At 35.2% G+C, this 25212-nt stretch overlaps 3 protein-coding genes across 3 annotated transcripts; 2 read left to right on the top strand and 1 right to left on the bottom strand.

The window, feature by feature from the left end:
- The first annotated feature begins 1275 nt into the window (after positions 1 to 1275).
- LOC114307412 (uncharacterized protein At2g34160) lies at positions 1276 to 5200 on the top strand. The gene is made up of 5 exons (XM_028252820.2): positions 1276 to 1578; positions 1744 to 1792; positions 3928 to 3990; positions 4084 to 4148; positions 4782 to 5200. Exons 1-5 carry the CDS (start codon positions 1477 to 1479, stop codon positions 4875 to 4877), a joined length of 375 nt encoding a protein of 124 aa, XP_028108621.2. The 5' UTR covers positions 1276 to 1476; the 3' UTR covers positions 4878 to 5200.
- An 843-nt stretch (positions 5201 to 6043) lies between these two features.
- On the bottom strand, positions 6044 to 9899 carry LOC114307411 (adenine nucleotide transporter BT1, chloroplastic/mitochondrial). Its single transcript, XM_082901506.1, has 3 exons — positions 8887 to 9899; positions 6837 to 6998; positions 6044 to 6736 (listed from the first exon to the last, which is right to left on the bottom strand). The coding sequence occupies exons 1-3, from the start codon at positions 9436 to 9438 to the stop codon at positions 6263 to 6265; spliced, it is 1188 nt and encodes a 395-aa protein (XP_082757632.1). The 5' UTR covers positions 9439 to 9899; the 3' UTR covers positions 6044 to 6262.
- A 9863-nt stretch (positions 9900 to 19762) lies between these two features.
- On the top strand, positions 19763 to 22492 carry LOC114307413 (pentatricopeptide repeat-containing protein At4g21065). Its single transcript, XM_028252821.2, has one exon. It carries the CDS (start codon positions 20123 to 20125, stop codon positions 21956 to 21958), a length of 1836 nt encoding a protein of 611 aa, XP_028108622.2. The 5' UTR covers positions 19763 to 20122; the 3' UTR covers positions 21959 to 22492.
- The last annotated feature ends 2720 nt before the right edge of the window (positions 22493 to 25212 follow it).

Below are 25212 nucleotides of genomic sequence, written 5' to 3'. Positions count from 1 at the left end.
TTTATGGGTTTTTGTAGTTAGTATAGGAAAGGTAAAAAAAATAATAATAAAAAATAGGAAAGAGGATTTTGAGGTAAAGGGCATGTGAAATTGTTTTTTTTTTGTTTTTATTTTTTACATTTGCTTTGTGTGCTGGCTTGTGCTGCTAGGTTTGATTATAATCATGTTAAAAAATATTTGTGGATTTTTTTTTTTAGTTTACAAAGTTGAATTCGAAATTTAAATAAATAAATAAATTAAAGTTGCTTGGTTATTAAGAGACAAAACATCATTAGAAATATTTATAGTTAATGATGAGATCAAAATATAATTGGAAGATCTTTTTTGGAAAATGTTTTTTTTTTGGTGAACAAATTTAAATTGGGTTTAAATTAGGTTCTGTTAACAAAAAAATGGTTTAGTTTTACTATTAAAATGTAATCTTTTCACAAAGAGAGATAAGAGAGATAATGGAGATAGTGTGATTTCTTTAAAGATTGAAAAAGTCCACCTCAGTGACAAAGATAACATATTTTTATTTTCGAATAACAAATCAGACTTGTATTTATATTTTCGCTTCAAATTTTTAGCAACATATTTGATGAGTTACATTTTAACTTAATAATTTTATACTCAATTATATTTTGATCTCATTATTAATTATATCGTACTTTTAAACATGGACATCCACTTTCAATAAATAAAGGTTTCGAAGACTCATCAAACCATGAAAGTTAGAATCTTTCCAAAAAATAGATTATCATTGCATGAATAAACTAAGGTGACACCAACTCGTCAATTTGGACCAATGCGAGATTTTTCTTGGGAGGTATAAGGAATGAATTGAAATGTAAAGAAAATGTCTGGTCAATTTGGGACAATTAAATATTTTTCGTGGGAGGTATCCTTTGGGAGTTATTAGGAATGAATTAGAATGTATTGATTCAACAAAAATATTAGAGGCCCCAAAAATTCTACCAAAAGTTTTACCAAATGTCTCACATGGGTGTGGGACCCACATGGGACCCACATTGTGTGGGTCCTACACCTATGTAAAACATTTGGTAAAACTTTTGGTAGAATATTTGGGGTCTCTAGCATTACTCTTGATTCAAACTTAAAAGACCCAGATAGAGGAAAAAAAAAAAAAAAAAAATCAAAAGATTTCACATAATGAGAAAATGAGCATGGGACTTATAAATAAAATAAATAAACCATTTTCAGGCATATAACAATATAGTGTCAGAACCAAAAAAAGAAAAAGAAAAAAGGTGCAGAGAATAAGGTTGTAGGCCCGAGTACTTTCTTTCAACCCAGGCTAACCACGAAATGAATAGATAGATAAAAAAGCCCAAGGCCCAGTGTCCTAACCAGCTCTAGACACGTCGTCGTTTTGACGACCTCGTCGTCAGAAGAGAAACAAGACTGTTTTGGGGGATTAGATTAGGGTTTAGAATCGAGAGATTGGGGTTTGATTAGGGTTTTGAGTTGGAAAAAATGGAAGTGAAGAGCATCAACATCTCTGAATCTCACAAGAGGAACCGCATCCAGGTCTCCAACACCAAGAAACCCCTCTTCTTCTATGTCAACCTCGCTAAGGTCCCCCCCTCCCCCATATTCATCTCTCTCTCTCTCTCTCTCTCTATATATATATATATATATATATTCAGCACGGCAAAGATTTCTGTAGGAGTTTGTAAAAATTAATGGAATCAATTGTACGTCATTTTTCTCTCATTATTTGGTTGATAATTGTATTTGCAGAGGTATATGCAGCAATACAATGAGGTTGAGCTGTCTGCTCTTGGAATGGGTATTACTTCTGTTCACCTTTTTCTTTCTTTTTTTTATAATAAACTTTGGCAATTTTTTGTATTCCATATTGGATTTTGGGTAAATTATGCTGACACCCTGAGGTTTTGTCCGATTACGGCCCACCCCTGACATTATAGAAATTACATTTCCACCCGTGTGGTTAATAGTCTCATTTCACAAACCCCTATTTATACAAAATGTAACAACTCCAGATAGAAAAACAGAAGAAGTAAAGCAAAGTAAGAAAAGAAAGAGCGTATGAATTTAATGTCTTTTTGATATCAACGTTAATTCCGTCTAAATAATGACAATGACAAGGTCGTCAGTATAATTTCTCAAACATCAGGGTGATATGTATTCAACCCAAACCTTAGGGGTACAAGTGTAATTAACCCTTATTTTATTTTTTTTTTTTATCTTTATTTATTGTTAATGCTGCTTTAGTATAAATTTTGGTTGTTGCTTTGACCGAGTTATCTTAATTAGCTTGGCAGTTTTGTTGAGATACAGATAATAAACTCTTGATTTATGATGATTGAGACAAGAATATTATGGTTTGTTCAAATACAAAACAATGGTGCAATTTGAGTTGGAGTTGAGATTTTTAGCTCAAGTGGAGTTTGGCTGAAAATTGATAGCGTTGGCATTTACTTCTCGAGTATTCTTCTGATCAAAACTAAAAATTGCATTCATATCTGTAAAATGAAAATGCAATTGTTTATAAAATGTAAGATCAGTTGATAAACCCTCCAAACTATTGTTCTAGCGCATTAATCAGAAGTGAATAGGAAAAGAGAAGCTAGGAAAAAGGCCTGGTGAGTATGGCAAAGGTAGGAAGGTGTATCTCTCATTATAAAAAAACAAGACATGTAATAGTAAGAAATAGCTTTCTATCCTGCAAGGATTCTTTTTGTTCTCTCTCTCTCTCTCTCACACACACACACACACATCAAATTTTTATTGGGTTTAGGAAATAGGTTTTGTGAATTCGGTTTGTCAGGCAATAAAATAAGAGGAAGAAAACACAAGTTCACTGTGATGAGTGTATTGTAAACTGTTTGGTTGTATACAGGCCTTTTGATTGTGCTATTGTACCTTTTTAGCCCTCTTCTTGAATTGGTTGCTTCATGCTAATTTTCATGCCACAGAAGATAGGTGTTTAATTTCCTACCAATGTTGCTTCGTTGATTCTTTGATGGAAAAATAATTGCATATTTGTGCTGGTCAACTTCACCTCTGTTGTATTTAGTGTAGTATCTTTCAAATAGCTGACCCCAATTGTCAAAAAAGCAGGGATGTTGTGATAGGGAGAGGGCTTATGTATATCTATTGTGACATCTTGTGAACATGTTGCTTCGTTGATTCTTTGATGGAAAAATAATTGCATATTTGTGCCGGTCAACCTCACCTCTGTTGTGTTTAGTGTAGAATCTTTCAAATAGCTGACCCCAATGGCAAAAAAGCAGGGATGTTGTGATAGGGAGAGGGCTCATGTATATCTATTGTGACATCTTGTGAACATGAATTTAATATTTTTTAACTGTGCCTTGCCTATGATTTAATTGAGGATAAGGCTCTACAAAGAGCTGATTGGAGGAGACCGATTCAAGAGTTGAGTCGTGTTCAAAGCTTAAATGAATGGGGAGGTGATGGATGCCAAACATCAACTAGTTTGCTGCATTGTTATCATTGTCACCACCACAGTTTTATTCAATTGTAACTGGGGGGTTGGTCAACATGGTTGCATGATCAATGTCATACACTGTTTTTGCCCTAGACTAGTGATATGCATCTCAAGGCCTTTTGTATGCAAATGTGTGTTTGTGTGTATTGTGTGGGGGTTTATGCATTAGTGTAACGCATAGTGGTTCAATTTGTTCACAAAATGGGATCACATATTTACTCTGGATGCCTTAAATCACATGTTATGGTTAATAACCCTTGTCTTATTGCTGTTGGTTTTAAACTCTTATGTGAACATTTAGCTGACATGCTTCTTGCAGTCCAATTTCAAATGCGGTGTTGTCAAAAAAAAAATATATATATATATATATATATATGTAACCATATCTTTCCATGCTCTTTTTATGGTTTGCCGAAGGATTGACATGTTACATTACATAATGTCCACAGCAATTGCAACAGTGGTCACTGTGGCTGAAATTCTGAAGAATAATGGATTTGCAGTTGAAAAAAGTGAGTATCTCACTCTGCTTCACAAGTCTCTTTTCCCCTTAAAGCCCTTTTTGGGCTTTTGTAACTGAATTTTGTAACATTCATGTTACACAGAGATCCGGACATTGACTGTTGATATGAGGGATGAACCTGAAGCACGACCTGTTCCAAAAGCAAAGGTAATTTGAAAAATGATGATACATTGCATGCCTTGATAAAATAACTGATCCTTGGTTATCAACTACCCTGTCTATGTTCCAATATTAAGATGAATAAAGAAAGGGTGCTGGACCTGCTGTTGCATATGCTGTTTTCTCATTTGTCACTCGTAGAATGGCACAAAATAAAAATTGTCCAGATGATCGATATCCCAGTTGATATACTTTTCCACTTTGGTTATCTGGTTGCATGAATGCATCCTGGTTGGAAAAATTTAGAAGCCAAGAAAGGAGAATGGAATTTTTTTTGAAAATGTGGCATGCATACATTTTGTTCGTAAAGCTTAGGCAAGATGATGGATTTTTTTTATGCAGACGTGATGTGTAAATTGTATTTTTCTTCCTACTAAACATGGTTCCTGTCATATTTGCTCTGCAAAAGTATATGTTGTGGCCTGGTCTCTTGAAAGAGCATGCCATGTTTACCTAATCTGGTGCTTATGAACTGGTAAAAGCTGCAAATGTGGTCGAAAGAGCACCGTGTTTTATGTTATGACAAGGAAATATCATTCTTGCGACTTTTTATGTGGGAGTGTTAAGTGGGATGGAATCCATGATGTATCTTATTTTATGGATTTTTCCCCTTTTTTGTAGATTGAAATAATGCTGGGAAAGACAGATAAGTTCGATGAGCTGATGGCTGCTGAGGCAGAGAGAAGAGAAGTCGGAGATAGTGAGGAGCAGAACTGAACCCCCACCATCCCGCAAAAAAGAAAAAGACGAAAAGAAAAATGTCATTGGTGACGACTTCTTAGATTGGTGTGCAGTAGGGATCTATAGCATTGCTGATCTTCTTTATGAAATTTATGTAGAGAAAAAATGAAAAGAAAAAGAAAAAAGAAAAAAGAAAAAAAGAGCAGCTTGTTATGAAAGTTATTGCATTGAACAAGTTTATGTTCCTATTGTGATCATGCTAAGGTTAGGGTTGTATGCGACTGGAAAACCGATCATCAAAATTTTAAGTGCTGCACCGCCTTGTTTCCTGGATGAATAGGAAGATTTATAAACCCTAATCTACTAGGTCTCTCTCTCTCTCTCTCTCTCTCTCTCTCTCTCTCTCTCTCTCTTTTCTTTTCAAACTTGACCAATATAATTTGGGTTATGTTGTGAAGTTCTGCCTGTAATCAGCTAATTTATGCGGAGGCTATGTTATGTTTGAAACAAGGGATTTGGGGAACACACAGAATGATGGGAAAGAATTCTCACTTTCAATAACCAATTTTTTTAAAAAAAATTATTTAAGCTATTTTTACTTTATAAACTGTAAGCAAGGGGTAATTTTTTTGAAAAAAAAATAAATTATATACGCCATTTTTACTTTATAAACAGTAAGTAAAATCTGCACTAGAAGCAAACTCCTTACCCAAACAGGGTAATATTTTTTGGGCGAGTAATGAGAATTGGAGGATATTAAGGCCTCGTTTCATAACACTATTTTTTAGTTTAAAAGTCAAAAAATTATTAAAAAAACTAAAAAATCAACAATTTATACAAAAAAATCGAAGATTCTCTCTTCTTTTTTTTTCTTCTACTTTTCGTACATATTTTCTTAAAAAAATCAAAAAATTATATCAAACATACTAATTTTTTTTACATCATATTTTAGTAAAAAAGTCACAAAATTACTTAAAAAAACATGTTTTTAAACGAGGCTAAACAAATTATTAGTAAGATTTGCACTTCCGAACTAGTACTTCATTAGCCCAAAAAAATCAAGTGATGCAGGAAACATTCTACGGATCTTGAGATTTCCACAAAATGATAAAATCAAATTGAAGCTGTCAAAAGTGGAGACTTTCCTCTAGTGCAGCCTTCTCAACCAGATCTATGTAATTGGTCTGTGTACAATCCAATCATTTTCCAAACCAAGAAATCAAAACCACTTTTAAATCAGATCTCAAAAACATCAATTCTAACTTCATAAAACCAGGCTCCTTGAAATGAAAAAATTCAGTCCAAAAAAAAAAAAAAAAAACACAAATTTTCCATAAATAAAGTTGTGTCCTACCTTTTACCTACCGCTCAAACGAGTACAGCATCAACTCAGTTCCATTTATTCTTCTGCACCACATCTTCTATGCGTCCTCCTCATTCTCTACCAATATCCTCTTGCAAGCTTCATAGCACATGAACGAAATCCCGGCTGCAGGCACCAACTTAATGCAGCTGGGACCAAGCCCTTTATACAAACCCTGTATTCCTTCCTGTTCGAGTATGCTTGAGAGTGCATGAAGCACATTCTTGTAAACCTGTCTCCCACTCACAGCTCCTACTTGCATGTGTTTCCGAGCCACCTCAAGTGGGAAAGTTGCGCTACTTGAAATGGCACCGGCCGCGGATCCAATCAGAAGCGTTTCTATGTTGCCGATTTTCTCTTGCTTGAAAATTTTCCGGTATGCTTTTCGTAATGTATCATATGCAAAGTAATTGGTGGCGGCATATGGGATTACCCCGATAAGACTAGGGGTGAGACCTCTGTAGAGCTCTCCCGGTCCTCCCTCTTGCAATATTTTAATAAATGCATCAAATAGACCATCATAAGCATCTCTCTGCATATTATTAAACACAACCCGCTCAATATTCTTAATTGTTACATTTGAAGTTTCAGTTCCTATGGTGTATCACATTGTCGGATGGGGGTTGAGTTACCTGTATGGTTAGCCGTGTCTTGAGTAACTCGAGTGGATATGTAACCAGAGTTGAGCTAACTCCAGCACAGGCCCCTGCAACTAGTGAGGCGGGGATAGGGAGCATCGGCTGTTCCCCAGGTTTGGGCGACAAGGTCTTGTTGACGGTATCATATGCAAATAACTACAAAGAGGAAAAAAAATAATTTTCAATTAAGAAACAATAGTATGTAACATTAGTTTATATAAAAGTGAGGACAATGCTTAATATGTATAGATTGAAACAAAAATATATATTTAATTTCTAATTTAAACCAATTAAAATATCATCTGATTACAAATTGATTAACCAATGTCAAGTAGTTAATTAAGTTCTGTTGGGCACACCAAAGTCGAAAATAAGAACGGTACACATGACTATTCCCAGTTGGGTGTTGTAAAAGTTCAGCTGCAGAGTGATTAGTCCAAGGGATATTGACTGGGAGGAATTAAGTCAGTACCAAAAAGTTAGAAACAACGAACTATTTTTTATTGCAAGAAACCATTATAGATTCCATTAAGCAAAAACAACTTCTATAGCCAGCAAAAGTACAAAGATGAATATTGGCAGTAAAAGAGAGATGAAAGATGACCATAAAAATGATTTTTTTGTAAAAAGCCAAAAGAAGGCAGAGGAACAAGATTGAAACACGATTTTTAGTCCAAGATACAATGTATGTATAAATATAAGCAAGGTGATGACGTATATAAAATGTGAATGAATCAAGAACCAACAAAATAAGTTCCATTATCAGTCTATGATCTCTATATACAAATATATAGCTTTTTTGCAAACAAAATATTATAATGGTGAATAACTGAAAAGTCGACATTCTAATTTTGAAAAACGAACTCAAGTGGCGATTTTATGGGTTACCATTTTATAGGTTGTCAACTTCCATATAATGTTATCATCATGATAATGGTAGGAACTACCATAAAATAGAGCATAGCATAGACCACTAAAGGGATCAATTGGAAATTAAAAATGCATTTGACCAGAAAATATGGAGATATGCTGATATGCTTAAAAGCAACAATATGCGATGTTGGATATTGGATATTGTTATAGGGACGATATAGAACTTGCAAAATGCAGAATAAAGACAATGTTATGAGAGAATTTAAAAAAATAATAATAAATCATGTGGGGTACGTCATACATACAAGGTTTTAGGAAACATAAAGTAGGACTTGCTTTTGATCAATAAAGGGTAGAGTTACAATCCATATAAATTAGAAAGCTCCAGATGAAACATTTTGACAAGAATGCCAATTTTTTGGCAAGTTGAAAGGAAAAACCAACTATGGTTAGCTAACGTTTCAACATGGGGACAAAGAACAGATCTGCAGGCCTCAGGAAATTGAGATCATAAATTCATTACAGCAGTCAACAAAAGATTGAAGGCTTGAAGCAGTTGTCCAACAGCCAGGAGGATCAAACTCAAAGACTTGTTCCCACGGTAATCAGTTTGAGTTGGAACACTACAAACAAAGGAGGAAGAGGTTTTTGTTTCTTAAAGATATACCCTCTGCGCAAATACATCATAAATCTAAGCACGATAACTACAAAAACCCTCATATATCATATTCTCTCACAAGGAACTCTTGGAATAGATAACCATCAAAACCAAATCAATCAGCAAAAAGAAAAAAACAAAGAAACAGATACAGGCGGTGCAGTTTTACATCAAACTAGTTCATGAAAGCTCATGCATTGAATCAAATAAACAAGCAGAAAATAGGAACCAACAAATATAGCGCAGTCGAGTGACTTCAGGCTAGCTATTGCAATACATAAACCAATAAATCTCACAATTTCTTGATTTCAAGATGACAATACCAAACACCACCAAAAAAACCTCTATTAGATCATACAAACTTGCTTAAACCAAACCAAGACACGAACCAACAAAAAATACTTTAGAAAGCAGTCAATTGAGAACATATCTAATTGGCAAATAATATTTAAGACACAACAATGGAAACAATTCAAGCAAGAAAGAATCAAAAGACATCATTTTTATTTTTACCTCTATAGCTTTGCTTGGTGCAACTCTAATCACATTCACAAAATTGCCCCTAAACAACCCTTTCCACCCATCAGTCTTCATAATATTGTGGAACACTTCAGTAGAAGAATGCCCACTACTTCCAACCATCAAATGTGTCCTGATAGTCTCCAATGGAGCCACAGCAGTCCTTGACACCGCCCCGGCGACCGCGCCGCTTATCAACCTTCTGAGTGAGGGATTAGCAATCTTGATTTTAAGCTTCATCCCACTCTTCTTCTTCCTCAATCCTTCCTCTTCAGTCCCCTCTGGAACACCCACAATCCGAAAACCCTCCGGCGAAGACACATACTTGACATATAAATCTGTATAAGGTAGCTTGAATCCACCATTGTTGTCTCGAGAATTAGGCGAATTTGGGGAAATGCCAAAACCCATATTATTACCCACTTGGCCAACACTAGCAAACAAGCCTCCTGGGTGATAAGAACCTTCAGGGAGACTCCATTGAAGCCCCAAATCGGAGAACCCATCTCGTTTGCCTATCAAAACTTTGAATTCACTTCTACCCATTAATCAAAATCTTGTAAATAAGCTCTGACTAGGGTTTAAAACGCACCCAAACCCATTTTTTCATGGGTTTGAGAGATTCGAGGATGATGAAGAAGTGAAAGATTCGATTTTGGGGAAATGGGTAGTGAAAAAATCCATTTCCGGAAATTGGGTGTTCGAGAAAACTGATGGAATAGATTCGGTCTTGTCTAGAGAGGGTTTTTTGATGACGAGAAAAACGAGAAACAGGTGGGAAGGGAACTCTCTGCTTCTCCTTTCCAACCTTCGGTAGGTAGGAGAGAGAGAGAGAGTATTGCTGTCTCTGTCTCTTCGGTGTGTTGGTGGGTTGTTAGGTTTGAGGCACTGTGCTACTGACAATGCTGAATCTTGAACTAAGGCCGTGTTTGGATTTCCACTAAAATAAAATCTCAGAGCACATGTAAAAACAGAGCATAAAAGAGCTCATGGGCACAACTACAACCACTTCAAGAATGCAAAATGTGCTTGTTTATTTTTTGGAAATAAATAAATTTCTGGGATAGGGCTATTTTAGGGGTCTGGAGAAGAGAGAATAATTTTTTTTAACAACATAAATTACAAATACACTTCATAAAATTTATTTAAAATATATATTATTTTTTTTATAATTTTAAAAATTATATCTCATCCCTTTAAAGTTTTAAATTTTATAACAAATGACTAATTTTATTAATAAATCATAAAATTAATTAACAATTTTTAATGATATCAAAAATTTATTTCAAATAATAATTCAAATAATTTTATTATTTTATAGAAAATCAATTAGTAATTTTAATTTTTTAATTAATTCTATTAAATAAAAAATTATGATAAAGATATATTTATAATTTTCTAAATCACAGTAAGACAATTCGTATTTTAAACAAATCTGACGGGATATATTTATAATTTACCCTATTTTTATTATAAATATGCATATATTTATTAAGGACTTGATTTTTCTTCTGTCTGACTTATTTTTTTATTTAATTCAATCTTTATGGGTGAAAAAAAAAATCAATTTGATAATCGTAAGTATTTAGATTATCATTTAAATAGATGACAACTTATAAAAATATTCTATGAAATAAATATGATAATGGTGACAAGTATAATTTTTGACAATATATTATATAAAAATACCATAGATTTAAGTGATTATAATTTGCGACTTGATAAACTAGTTGTCAAATGTCAAATTAGATGGTAAGATATATTTCTAAGACTAGAGAGAAATCCAATATATTTGTTTATTAGCAAATGTGAGAGACTCAAATTGTGATCAAGATAGATTTGTCAAGGAAAGAAAAATAAAATTACACACACATTCATTGTTTATGAGCAATTACGTAATTAAACGAAAAATGACTTTTTTTTTTCATAAATGCATATTCATTTTGTTCTTAATTTCTTGCTCCAAATGAATAAATGAAAACAATATATACTTTTACTTCATTTTTCTTTGCCAATCTTCTCTTTCTATTTCATAAATTTAAAATTTAAACGTAATATTAATGAGCTTCCGTTGTTCACTCTTCATTAATATTCATGCTACAAATATGGTGATGGCATTTTAAAACATATAACATTGTTATTTTTCCTTTCATTCCACAAATTTAATTTTCAACCATAACATTAATGAGTTTTGATTTTGGTCACATTTTCATTTCATTTTTGTTATTATAAAAGTAAATAAATCGACAAAAGGGATAACAAATGAATTTCTAAAAAAAGAGAGGGCAAATTACATATACCCCTCGAAGTTTAGCAAAATTACAGATACCTCCTGAGGTTTGAGAAATTACAGATACCCCCTGAAAGCACCATTTGCCTAACAAATTAGGGAGCATATTGTTATGAAAATATAAACTTCAGGGAGCAATTTGTTATGAAAATATAAACCTCAGGGGGTAGCTGTAATTTCCGAAACCTCAATGGGTATTTATAATTTAGCTAAACCTCGAGGGAGGTATATGTAATTTGCCAAAAAAAAGAATAAAAAATAACAAATTCATTTTAGGACATACAAAAGAGTGATATATAGCATGTTCTCTTTGTGGGTGTTTGGGAAATGAGTTTTTATGTAAGTTTTTTTAGTTGTAGGATATTATTGGAGAAAAAAAAAATATATTTGGAAAAATAGTTGAGTTTTTTTGTGATTGGATGTGATGTTTGTGAGAGAAAAAGTGAAATGATTATGGGGTTGGATGTGATATTTTGTTTGGATATGTTTTTTTTTTAATTTTGCAAAAAATTTGTCTTTTTGTAAAAAAAACAAAAAAAAAACCTAAGTTCAAGACTTCCCAAACAACATTGAAAGTAAAGTATGGACTAGGTATGCAACTGAAATTCCAAAAAACTTACCCACTTACCCGGAGGAACTGATCTTGCTACCTTTTTGAATGTTAGGTCTGTTGTGCCTTGTATGTAGTTTTAGTTCTAAATGCATGTGATTTTTTATTTTTTGATTTTAGGGATTTATACATCTTACTTAAGTCATAAATTGCAACAAATGTTAATTCTATTTCATCAATGATAGGTGCATAGAATCTGCACACAGAATTATACCAAGAAAGATAATGAGTGATTGAGATTAAAATTTTCAATAAGTCTAATTACACATAGGACTAAACGCAAAATGTGAGACATATAATAAAACATTAAACATTCTGTGTATTTTTCTTCGTAGGAGTAGATTAAATGCATATAAATTTTATTTTGTTAAGACACTATACATCATACTTGGGTGTGCTTAGGGTTCAAATAGAAAAGTAGTGATATAAAATTAATGTTAGAAATTGGGCGCCCATCTTTTAAACCTTATCCATGTAAGTTTAAATTTGAATTCAAAACTTATTTGGATAACCCACTCATGATATTTATATCTATCATATCAACTGATATGGATAAATGATATACTTAGTCTATATATCTGATACGATATATGCGATATAGGATGAATCAAATAACGAATGTTTTTTCCCATACTGACTCTCTCCTATTAAAATAACAATTGAGTTTTTTGCACTGTGACTTGTGTGGTGATACTCATATTGTGGTATCACTCCACTGCTGGGTGTTCGTTGTTCACACTTTTAAAGCACGTGATTTATCCACAAGATTCTTTGTTTCAGGTTCTATTACCTAAGGTATGATCTTAATAATTTTATCCACTGCGTTATACTTAATTTACATTGGTATCAGAGTTGTAATGAGTATTTTCGTGCTTATTTTTATATATTAAAATATGTGTATAATTTTATATAAATATATACACGATATATGCATGAAAATTAATAATTTTTTGAACTATCTCCGATCGACCTAAAATTTATATATATATATATATATTGTAGTATATTTAATGTAGAACATATCTGCAAAGTTTCATGAAAATCCAACGGTTAGATTTCAAGAAAAATGGAGACCCATTTTATATTTTCGAAACTTTACATGCATGACGGTTTTACATGCTTTAATTTCACTCTGCAAATCTTACATATTTAGAATCCTTGTTTCGAGACTTTCGAAACCATATATTATTTGTTAGATTTGGATTTACGGGTGATGAGATATATCAAACCCTAATTTGGGTTCGTTTTATTTTTTGGTAGCTTAGGGAAGAAGATGATGAAGTGCAGACTCTCATTTGAGAGAGTGTAATACACCCTATTATTTGGGTTTGTTAAATGTATTTTTTGATACAACCATTGATTTTATTTTGAAAAATGGAGTCCGACAGTACAAAAATCGGATCAAAAAATACCTTGGAAGGTGGTGCGTGAGTTGCATGCGCCATTTGATGCCGTCAGCGCCGCCATGCGTGCACCATTCGTCATCATGCGCTAGGCGGGCTTCCCACACGCCTCCACGCGCCATCACAAGCGCGCTGTCTGCGTCTTCTACGCGCGCGCCCTTGTTACGCCGAGCGCAGAGCCAAGTCGAGCCGCGCCGTTTCCCGTGCCGGCTTGGCTGGTTTGGCAGCTGGGTATAAGGTTCTGTTTGTTTGTTTTAAAAATTCAGAATTGCTTTAAATGGTCATAAATAATTTGTTATAGCTTTGTTTTAGGCGTGGTTAGTACTGTTAGACTCATAATTAAATTTTCTATCTTCTGTAAAATTTTCAAAATTTTATGAAAATAAAAAATATTTTTCCTGAAATAATAATTCATTATTTCTGCTTTAAAATGCATATGGTGTTGCATGATTAAGTTTCTGGAGCTGAAATTTTTACTATAGACCATTGTAATGGTTTACTTTTTACTGGTATAGTTGTTGCATTTTTTCAGATTCTGGAATATTTATTTATGATTTTATGTGTGTTTATTAATTATTTAAAATTTCAGAAAATACTAAAAAATTCTAGAAAAATTTCAGAAGTGATATACTTTCTGTTATGGCATAATCTGAATATTAAACATAGCATATTATTATTTTTTTGCCTAGGTTTTTTTTTTTTAATATGTTATGATTAGAATAGCATGATTAATTGTTTTTTTTTTTAATTTATATTCCATTACTAAATATAACATAACGTGAGTTGATTATGAATCTATATTAAGATGCTATTGTATGGAATTAAAATATTTTATCATGCTTTTAGATATGCCATAGTCAGTGGGAGGTTGTTCGGTTGAGAGATATGTCTTTGTAGATTTACTCCCGAAAACTAATATTTTGCGCATGAATTAAATTAAATTTTAGATAATTTTCACCTATGGCGCAAGAGTTGATTACGAGCATACCAGATTTTTGATCTTGCGACTTGTGTAAATATTGTCACTATTTAATTTAGATTTTTGCGGCAAAATCATATTATGCTAATCAAATTAATCCCAATGCGAATTTCTCTCTAAATTGATTTAGTTTATGGAAGTTAATTTGGTTGACCTGCACTTAATAGAGATGTTCAAATGTGAACAATGTAATCCTATTCTTCAGATGAGCAAAAAGTCTTGGAGACTTTAGGTCAGACCTTATTGAGCCAAAGTAAGGAAACATGACTCAAAGTTGTCGTGATTTTGTTGCCTTGTTTTGGAACAATAATAATAATAATAATAATAATAATAATAATAAAAATAAAAAATTGATACGTGCGCTATGATTAGCAGCATGCTGCGTAGTTTTGATTGGTGAGTATTAGAGTTGTGAAATTAGTAAACCCTCAATAGATCTGTATATGATCTTGACTATTGAGCTGCGCGGATTGACTTTGTAATTTGACTTGTAATAATGTTGTATCATTGGATGAAGTAACATTTAAGAGTCACGTCATTCAAGAAATTCGAGCTTAAATGAATTAGTCATTAAGTGTGAGACGAGTAGCCAGCATGAGCAGTATTTTGCCCTCTATCCAACTGTTCGGAGTGGATGGAGCAAAATTTCATGCACTATAATAGTGTGCATTAAAGTATCACTTGAAGTTAAAAGATTAGCACTTAGTAGCAGAAAAATCTATTAACACTAAATGAAAAGATTAGTGCTAAGTGGTTGCAAAATCTATTAGCATTGCCAACTTGTCTAAGTCTGGACACTTACTGTTTCCACACTTGAGTGTAAGACATGAAGAGGTGTTTCTTTGTATGATTACTTGGCTAGGCTAACATTTTTGAATGACGTTTACCACTAAGCGCAAACGTTGCATCATAGTAATAAAAAGGTCAAGGCTGAAAATGTTGTTATGATTCTAAGAATTTGACGCATGGCTCGTGAGAACATCATGTTAAGTCTAATTCATGCTTAAGTTACTTTGGGAGCTGTTATAGATTGATAGCTTATTCTCTCGTTCTTGTGGATAGTAGAATTAATTGCAAGCAACTATGAAGCGAGAAACAGAGATGGCAAGAGGAGTATCGTCATCTTTCAACTATATGCAGTAAAGTGTATGGAGAATAAAATTGACTTGAAGGTGTAGGGGATTAGCAATTACTAGTTAAATTTGTGACTTAGGCGCACTTGATATCTCCATGACATTCTTTTATGATCTAGTGAATATGAATTAGTCGTGAGTCATTACCTAGTTAGGCCTAAACCTTTAAAACTTGTCTTGAGAACTCACACATTAGGATGATTGGAATTAGTTTATGACATTGGTCATGAACTGGTAGCTTATTATACTTAATCACATTAATGAGAAGATGACAATGATGGTTTGAGTAGGCCCTCTCGGGCCCACTCGCTTATGACATCCTGCTCTCATATGAATGTGTAACTTTGTTCGCAATGGTTGCACACAAGTAAGTAAGAAAGCTGCAGAAGGGCATTTGTATTGGCGCATTTAGTCCACTATGATATTTGTGACTAGATATGTGTAAGGGTATGATAGCTAAGCCTCAATCTCGACACATTTATAGATTACGATATGCATCTGAGTCAAGACTATTTAATCTCCTATAAGTTAAAAGTTTTGAGATAATTTTTGACATTGCACATATGAGGTCGAGATCAATCAGATAACAACTTTCGTATTTTTAGTTTTGACCAAGGTTGTGAGTATCTATTTGAGTTATTTTTAAAAAGCTCTGTGAAGAGAAATGGATGCTTGAAAAATTGATTATTTCTAGTACTCAACAACACAATGGTGTAGTAAAGATAAATTATTAAGTATTGCTAATGTTAAGTGGATGATGGCACAAAATGTTTCCCAATTGGGAATTGCACTAGTTTGTTGCCTATATCCCTAGCTAAGTGCCCTCCATATCAGATTTTACGCTCCATTTGAGTAATGGGTTAGCAGAGAGCTATCTATGGGCGATCTGTAACCGTTAAGCAGCTTATCTTTATTTTACTTCTTATAAGGTTGCGAAGTTAAGACCTAGGGTTCTATAGCACATTATTGTATGCTGTCTTGTAAACACATAGGGTCATGTGGCGCATTATTGTATGCTGTCATGTAAACCCTCTGGGTCATGTGCATATAGGTAAGTAGCTTTGTGGTACTGTAACTAAGTCACATAAAGTTTTCTTAGTAAAGGTGACGTGGATAGAGTTTTGGAACTCTATAAGATAGAGTTTTGGAACTCTATAAGATAGAGAATTCTAAGCATAGCGCTTTATGTAGCCTAGTTGAAAATGGAGAGAAATTTTCAATATCCTAAGGATAGTGGGAGCGATGTGCCTACTAGTGGATTACTCCATTAAAGAAGAATACTCTACATTCTTTGTTGCGTGGTAGCGAATGTGACAATTTTCCATGTCATCACTAGGTGATTGAGAGGGAAACATTCATGATTGCTCCGCAAGATAATAAAGAGCCTAGGATAATGCCAAAGGCTCTAGTTCCCTGTTTTTAAAAAGTGGATCAACGCTGCACAGTTTAAGACAAAGTCTTTGAGGATTAACCATTTCTATAATTTGGTTGACTTTCCATTATGACGCGAAACTGTTCTAAAGTTATGTGCAATTTGAAGAGTCATTGTTGAGGCATAAGGCTCGCTAGATACCAAAAAGTCACACCATTGAGAAAAATGTAGATCATGGGAAAACTTCCTCCTGGGGAGTGAGGTTATTTCGACTTAGGCTATGATTGACATAAGTTCGGAACATTGATTTGTGGACGTTATGACCCAACTTCTCGTTGGAGAATTGAATAAGTAGATCCGTAGGGATTTACCTTCTGCTTTTATGGTGAAAAGTTAGGAGAGCAAAAAGGTTACTAGTTTCAATAAATCTTTTACAACCTAAAATAGTTATCCAAATCGTGGTTCTTAGATTTCATCGAGCCATGATAAGCCAACGATGATTGATGAAGACCACTGAGGCATGATCATTGGTCTAAAAGAAGTTTTTCCTTACTTAATCATTATGAGCCAGGAATTTATAAGGTTGTCGCCACCTAGGGTGGGCGGTCCTCTGTTTTAGATATGATGGACATGGGTGATGTAATTTATATGCTTGGATGTACGATCCTTAGGGATTGTTTTGGGAGAATTTCCAGTTTGTCTTTGATGACTTACATAAGGAATATCCTAGAATGATTCTAGATGCAAAATTTCAAACCCATTAACTTACTTATCGGTAAAAGCCAGAGCCTTAGCTATTGAGTGAATCCTCGGATTGTCTTTGGGAGAAACAGATGACCTATATTCCTTGATTTTTTTTTTATTTTTTTATTTTTTTTGTGGGAGCCTGAAGTACGCTATGTAGGCATATTTAGCATGATAAGTGTTATCTTTGGTAAATGGTCAACTGAGTTGTTTAGATATTGATCTTGCTCATTAGACTGTGGATAGAATGCTTTACTAGTTGTATATTAATTTGCTCTTTGTAAGATTCAATGCGCTAGTTGGGCGCATATTGAATGAACACAGATTGGTCACCAAAAAATCTTTAGAGAGGTAATTGCGCAAGAGGTAGTGATCTTAACCCACTTCATGTGAGGCGCAAATGGTGGATTCCGTTGTATATGCTTATCGTAAGTGGTGCTGATAAGGCTTATGCTTGGAATCTAGAATTGCGTAGATTGTGGTCGTGTTTTTTTAAAATCGATAATTTATTTGTTGACACTATTATGGTTTGTGTCATAATGATTGATAGATGATGATGTCATCAGGCAAGATTGGCTTACTCACACGAGCAATCGCCCTTAGTGTTGGGGAGCGAGCAAGGATGAGACTAGTGGTTTATTTTTATTTGGAGTCAAGAGAGGCTTAAATTATCCACTATGTATGTCACCTTGGTTACAACCAAGATAAGGTTGTGTTAAGGACCAAACATGGATGTTAGTATCCACTTTCCATATTGTGCCTGTTATGATTAGCCAGATGCGAGATCTCATTTAGCGCTTGGAAGACGAGCAAATAGAGAATTCGGGTTAGGCGCTAGAAAACGGTTAGACTAAGATTTGTATGGTGTATCGAGTATGATGTCACTCTTTTGGAAGAGTTATTCCACCGTAACATGTATTCATACCATATATGCTTGGCGACCGAGTAATGAGGTGAGAGAATGGATCCTTGTTTCCTCACCGTGTGAGTCTTACGTGTCATTATTGATATGACTTTCATTTATGTACCCTTTTGTGACTTTTGATTATGTCATAAGGTAAGGGGTTGATGTGTTTGCTACTTTGGTATGTTGCCTATGGTCATGTATGATTCGGCCTCAAGGGACATCACTGGGAAATAGGTCAATCCTAAACTAAATGGCATGAGGGCAAAGTGAAGATCATCTAGTATTACACCACTGTTGTATATTCACTATCGGCAACTCACATCGCTCTGTATGAGAGACGGATTGAGTGTGAATATATTGCAAGAATTGAGAGGGTCAAACATGCCCTTTTAAGCGATTAGAGATGTTTTTTGGACCAGTGTAATTAGATGGGTCTGGGGTATATGAGGCATTATTTTTATTTTTGAGTTGATGTCTTTATGCTGGCTTATTTTTTAGTTTCTAGTATAGAGTTCCCACATGCAGGTGTTCTTAGCGGTCGCACGGTGAATTGGCTAATATGAAATTGTTCATTTTTTGGAGAGATTGAGATAGAGATGTGGTAGTGTCATGCCAACTCATGTACGAGTGGGTGATGTTAGAAATTGGGCACCCATGTGGCATGACCCATGACCCTTTTGAACCTTATCCATGTAAGTTTGAATTTGAATTCAAAACCTATTTGGATAACCCACTCATGATATCTATATCTATCATATCAATTGATATGGATAGATGATATACTTAGCCTATATATCTGATACGATATATGGGATATAGAATGAATCAACTAACGAATGTTTTTCCTAAACTGACTCTTTCCCATTAAAATAACGATCAAGCTTTTTGCACTGTAACTTGTGTGGGTAATACTCATATTGTGGTATCACTCCACTGCTGAGTGTTCGCTGTTCGTATTTTTAAAGCACGTGATTTACCCATAAGGTTTTTCGCTTCAGGTTCTATCACCTAAGTTATGATCTTAATAATTTTACCCACTGCGTTATACTTAATTTACAATCAAATATGTCTAGTCTTCCCTTCTTTCCTTTACTTTCCCTTCATTCTAAACAGAGAGAAACAGGGATGTTTCATAAATATATACTCGCATTTTGTCAGTTTAGACTTCGTTTGAGATGTGAGTTGACTTTTTAACTATTTTAGTTTTGAGTCAAAAAGTCTCGTTTTAAATATATTTTGACGTTTATGAAAGAAAAAATAAAATAATTATAATTTAAATATGATATTTTATTTTATTTGACTCAAATAATCAATTTTATCCTATATATCTAAATTAGCCCAAAAAGACATGACAAACGGATAACTGGTATGAACTATCATAACGTAGAGCATAGACCATAAAAACTAAAAAGGATCTATTGAAATTAAAAATGCATTTGACTAGAAAATATAGAGATATGAAATACAACTACAGTTGGCTAAAGTTTCAAAATGGGGACAAAATACAGATTCACAAGCCTCAGCAAATTGACATCATAAATTCACTACAACAGTCAACAAACGATTGAAGGCTTGAAGCAGTTATCCAACAGCCAGGACGATCAAACCCAAAGACTTGTTCCCGTGGTAATTAGTCTGACTTGGAAAACTACAAAAACAAAGGAGGAAGAGATTGTAGTTTCTATCATTTTCTTTTGCACCAAACCAAACAGAGAGAAACAGAGAAATTTCTCATAAAGTCTCTCTCTCTCTCTCTCTCTCTCAGACCCAACACAAAGAAACATCAAAGTAAATGCAGTTTTCGTCCTCGAAATCCAAGTTCCTCCGTACTATAAACACCTCTCTCCATCACCCCCACTCCACCGCCGTGAACAAAAGAGCAGCAGAGCAAACCTGCTTAGCTCTCCTCCAATCCTGCGATTCTATTCCCAAACTCACCCAACTTCACACTCACATCCTCAAACTGGGTCTCCACAACAACCCACTAGTCCTCACCAAATTCACGTCCACATCCTCCGATCTCAACTCCATTCACTACGCCTCGAGCCTTTTATTCGCCTCCGATGATGCCGATACTTCTCTCTACGATGCGTTCCTTTTCAACACTGTCATTAGAGCCTATGCTCAAACTAGTAGTCAATCCAAGCACAGTGCTTTTTGTTATTACAAATTCATGTTGCAATCTGGAGTTTTGCCCAATAAATTCACTTACCCATTTGTCCTCAAGGCCTGTGCGGGTCTTGGAAGCTTGAATTTAGGCAAACAGGTTCATGGCTCAGTGTTGAAAATCGGTTTTGATACTGATCTTCATGTTCAAAACACTATGGTTCATATGTATTGTTGTTGTGGAGGAGGGCTTGAGTTTGCTCGGACATTGTTCGATGAAATGCCCAAACCAGATTCTGTGTCTTGGAGTGCCATGATTGGTGGGTATGCTCGGTTGGGCATGTCGATCAATGCGGTTGGATTGTTTAGGGAAATGCAGATTTCTGGGGTTCGCCCTGATGAGATTACTATGGTTTCGGTTCTGTCTGCTTGCACTGACTTAGGTGCATTGGAGCTTGGGAAATGGCTCGAGTCTTACATTGACAAAGCAAAAGTTCATAAAAGTTTGGAGCTTTGTAATGCGCTCATAAACATGTTTGCAAAGTGCGGCGATGTAGATAAAGCATTGAATTTGTTCAGGGACACGAGTGAGAGGACCATTGTTTCTTGGACTTCTGTGATTGTTGGTATGGCAATGCACGGTCGTGGTTCGGAAGCTGTCACTTTGTTTGAGGAGATGAGAGAGACCGGGACAGCCCCAGACGATGTCGCCTTTATTGGGTTGCTATCTGCTTGTAGTCATTCCGGGTTAGTCGAAGAAGGTTGGTACTATTTTAATTCAATGACAAAAGATTTTGGAATTATACCTAAGATAGAGCACTATGGCTGTATGGTGGATCTATTAAGCAGGGCTGGACTCATCAAAGAGGCTCTAGAATTTGTTCAGAAAATGCCCATTGAACCGAACCCAATCATTTGGCGAGCCCTGATTATTGCTTGTCGTGTCCATGGAGAGCTCAAACTTGGTGAAAGCATCACCAAACAGCTGATCAGAAATGAGCCTATGCATGAATCGAATTATGTATTACTTTCAAATATTTATGCAAAAATGTTTCACTGGGAAAAGAAAACTGTGATTAGAGAGGTGATGGAGAAGAAGGGAATGAGAAAGATCCCCGGGAGCACTATGATTGAGCTAGATAACGAAATCTATGAATTTGTGGCGGGAGATAAGACGCATAATCAGTACAAAGAGATTTATCAGATGGTGGATGAGATGGGGAGGGAGATGAAAAGGGCTGGATATCTTCCTACTACATCAGAGGTGTTACTGGATATTGATGAGGAAGATAAAGAAGATGCTTTGAATAGGCACAGTGAAAAACTGGCTATTGCATTCGCACTTTTGAAGACGCCACCTGGAACTCCTATTCGGATTGTGAAGAATTTGCGAGTTTGTGCAGATTGTCATTCTGCTACTAAGTTCATTTCGAAGATCTATAATCGTGAAATAGTGGTCAGGGACAGAAATCGGTTTCACCATTTCAGTAATGGGATATGCTCATGCAAAGATTTCTGGTGATTACTTGAAAATAGATTCATGATCACTGATTGGGAACTAGAGTTGGCTGCTGATGGAGTTTCATTCATCAAAGATTATTTGATCTTCACTGGGACAAGTTATTGAACCTACTCGATGGGAGCGAAAAACTATAAAATCCAAGAAACATATGGAACGTGCAATTTGAGGCAACAAAGGTTTGTGCTCATATTGGTCAATGGTTGAGAATGAGATTTGAGCTCTATGAGATCTAACCTTTATTATTTGACAATTGCTGTTGTGGTTTTGGTACAACTTGCTCGTTTTTTAGAGGTTTGATCTGAGCAGGGATAGGAATGCAATAATAGTCAGGTACTGGAAATACTCTCAAACACATGTTTTGTTTTTGTTTTTTTGTTTTTTTTAAGCCAGGGCTAGATTTTTATTTATTTATTTTTTCTGAAAAATAATTTGTAAATTTATAACTCTATAACGAGATTGATTTGTGATTTTTGAGGAGGGAATTTTTATAAATTGGAGGTTATTAGGCAGACCTTGATTCTGGAAGTTCCATCATTACGAGTTAAATGTTAATAACTTATTCGACCAATACATATATAATTCATTCCAACCTAACAAGTTAAATGTTAGTAGTACCAATATATAGGAAAATTGCTACAATCTTGTGTTTAGTTGAGAGATTTGGGAAAAGATTTGGAAAGAAAAAGAGAAAAGGTGTGTGAAACTAGGTGAAAAGAGAAAAAGTGTGTGAAACTAGGTGAAATATAGGTATGTTTTATTCAAATTTCACTTTCCTTTTCCATTTCTCTTTCCGAATCCCTCCTCAAATCCTTCAACCAAACACAACATTAATTTCTAGAATTCTAATTCCACTACTTCAAAAGTAATTTAACATAGGCCCCCATAGTTCATTCATTTCCCCCTTGTCTTCCAACATATATTTACCACCCACTTCAATTGTAACAAATGCAAGACAAATGTGAGAACTAAAGTTTTATAGCTATTTAATGTTATCGAACGTAATTCTATGAATAACCACAATATATATATATATATATATATATATATATAAATGTATGATCATATATACATAGGATTAGGAATGGCAATGGGCCAGGGCGGGGCCGGGGATCACACTCCCCGTCCCTGATCGCCGATGGTAAAAATTTCTCCGTCTCCGGTACCGATCCTCGACGGGAAGCCTATCACCGCTCCCTAACGGGGATTGGGTTTCCTCAATCCCGAAAATTTCCCGGCAAAAAAAAAAAAAAAAAAAAAACAGCAACATAAATATTCAACAGATCTGAGCATATATATTTATCAACAACAACAACATCATTAATAGATCTGAGCATATATATTTATCAAATGTAAAAAATAAAAAATTTAACACATTCAACAGATCATCATTTTCTTTATCTTCATCAACAACAGATCTGAGCTTAGATGGACGAAGGTCTCACACCAGCGTTGGTGAGGCGACAGAAGCGACAAAACTCTAATGATGGAGGGACGACGACGATTGGCGGTGATGGAGAGAGAAAGAGAGAGAGAGAGACAAGAGGCAGTGATGGAGATTAGAGAAAGGGAGATCGGCTTTAAGGCAGTGATGAAGATCGGAGGGAGGGAGATCGACGTGAGGCAATGATGGAGATCAGAGAGAGATTGGAGGGAGGAGAGGGTTTTAGAGAAAGAGGGCCTAAATTGAGTCAAAAGAATAGGGAAACATATATATAGGAAGGGTTACAACGGTAATTTCATATCGGGGTAAACGGGTTCGGGTCCGGGTCCGGGTTCGGGATGGGTTTGGGGCTGGGGAAGGTATCACTATCCCCGTCAGAAAATGATCGGAAATTTATTTTGGAACACCATCCTTGACCCATTGGAATATTTTTCAGTGAAAAACCGTTCCATTCAGAGTCGGGGGATCGGATCCCCGTCGGGTCGACTTCAAATTGTCATCCTTACATAGGATGGAAGGCACAAATGGGTCAACCAAAAAGAAGTTGTCAGCTATTTAAGGATAGCAACCCCACCCAATTTCCCCTCCCCTTTCCTTTTCAAACAATGGAAGGTCCAATTCATCATTCAAAATCCATCACTGAATAATAATTGAAAAAAAACAAAAGTTCTATTTGGGACATCATAAGGAGTGTGGCATGTTAGATGAGAGGATGACTCTCAAGCAACTCAAATATGCCTAAAAGAGCAATGACTAGTGGAGAGACCTATTTGCACGGCTAATTATTTAATATTCTCGAAATATAAACATGTGGTGTTTTATAAAGTTTTGATTGGTAGAAAGAGATAAAGACTCACGATTTACGTTGAGAATGAAAGAATAACACGAGACTAAGTAATTGATGGTTGACTTGGAATATAACCATCTAGTATTCTGAAATTATTGAATGACTTCCCTATTGCCACATCTGATGGCCATACATCTCAACAAGCCATCAAGTATTAATATGGGATAAAGCCAACATTCAGCTAGTATAAAAGCTACTGTTCTTTATCAAAACCTAACAAGTTGGCACACTTTTATCAAGCTACTGTACCTGTATTGAACATAGAACCCGAGAACCCTACTCAACAAGTGGATTCCACGCTTCCAGTTTCGGCAGTAAAATAAGAAAAAAATATTTTTAAAACCAGCGTTCATATGACCACAGAGTCTCAGAAAAAAAGCAAAAAAAAAAAAGAAAAAAAAGGAAACCTAGTGGTTCTTAACACACGGTCAACATAGATTTAAATGTACATTATTATGCTTATTTTTTTAATATTTCTTTAGATCTCAACACTTATAAGACATTTGGAGAAAAATTACATCCATCAATCAACCAAACAAGCACAAATAGAGATGGCAATCTGAAACCGGCCCAACGGTGACCCGACCCCCCGTTCCCGAATTTAATGGTTATTCACCGAAAAATATCCCCTACGGACCGGGGACGGTATTCAAAATTTCATCCCCGATGATATCCAGGCCGGGGCCGGGGACGGGGATAGATGTTTCATACCCGGACCCGGCCCGGCCCTGGCCCCGCCCCGCTTATTCCCCGAGATGAAATTACCTTTTTGTCCTTGCATATATATATCATATATGCTTGTGTTTGATTAGGGTTCACTTTCAGACACCAAACTCCCTCTCACACACGGCACTCCTCTCCCTCTCTCGCAGCTCGCCACTAGTCTCTCCCTCCTCACCGGCGATCCTCCATCACAACCGAGCCTCTCACTCACCCACGACGCTCCTCTCTCTCTCTCTCGCTCAC

The sequence above is a fragment of the Camellia sinensis genome, chromosome 13 (assembly GCF_055761805.1).
Source record: "Camellia sinensis isolate YWXY chromosome 13, ASM5576180v1, whole genome shotgun sequence".
NCBI lineage: Eukaryota > Viridiplantae > Streptophyta > Magnoliopsida > Ericales > Theaceae > Camellia > Camellia sinensis.
The sequence above is the reverse complement of the archived record's forward strand: the minus strand, read 5'-3'. Positions and strand labels throughout refer to the sequence as shown.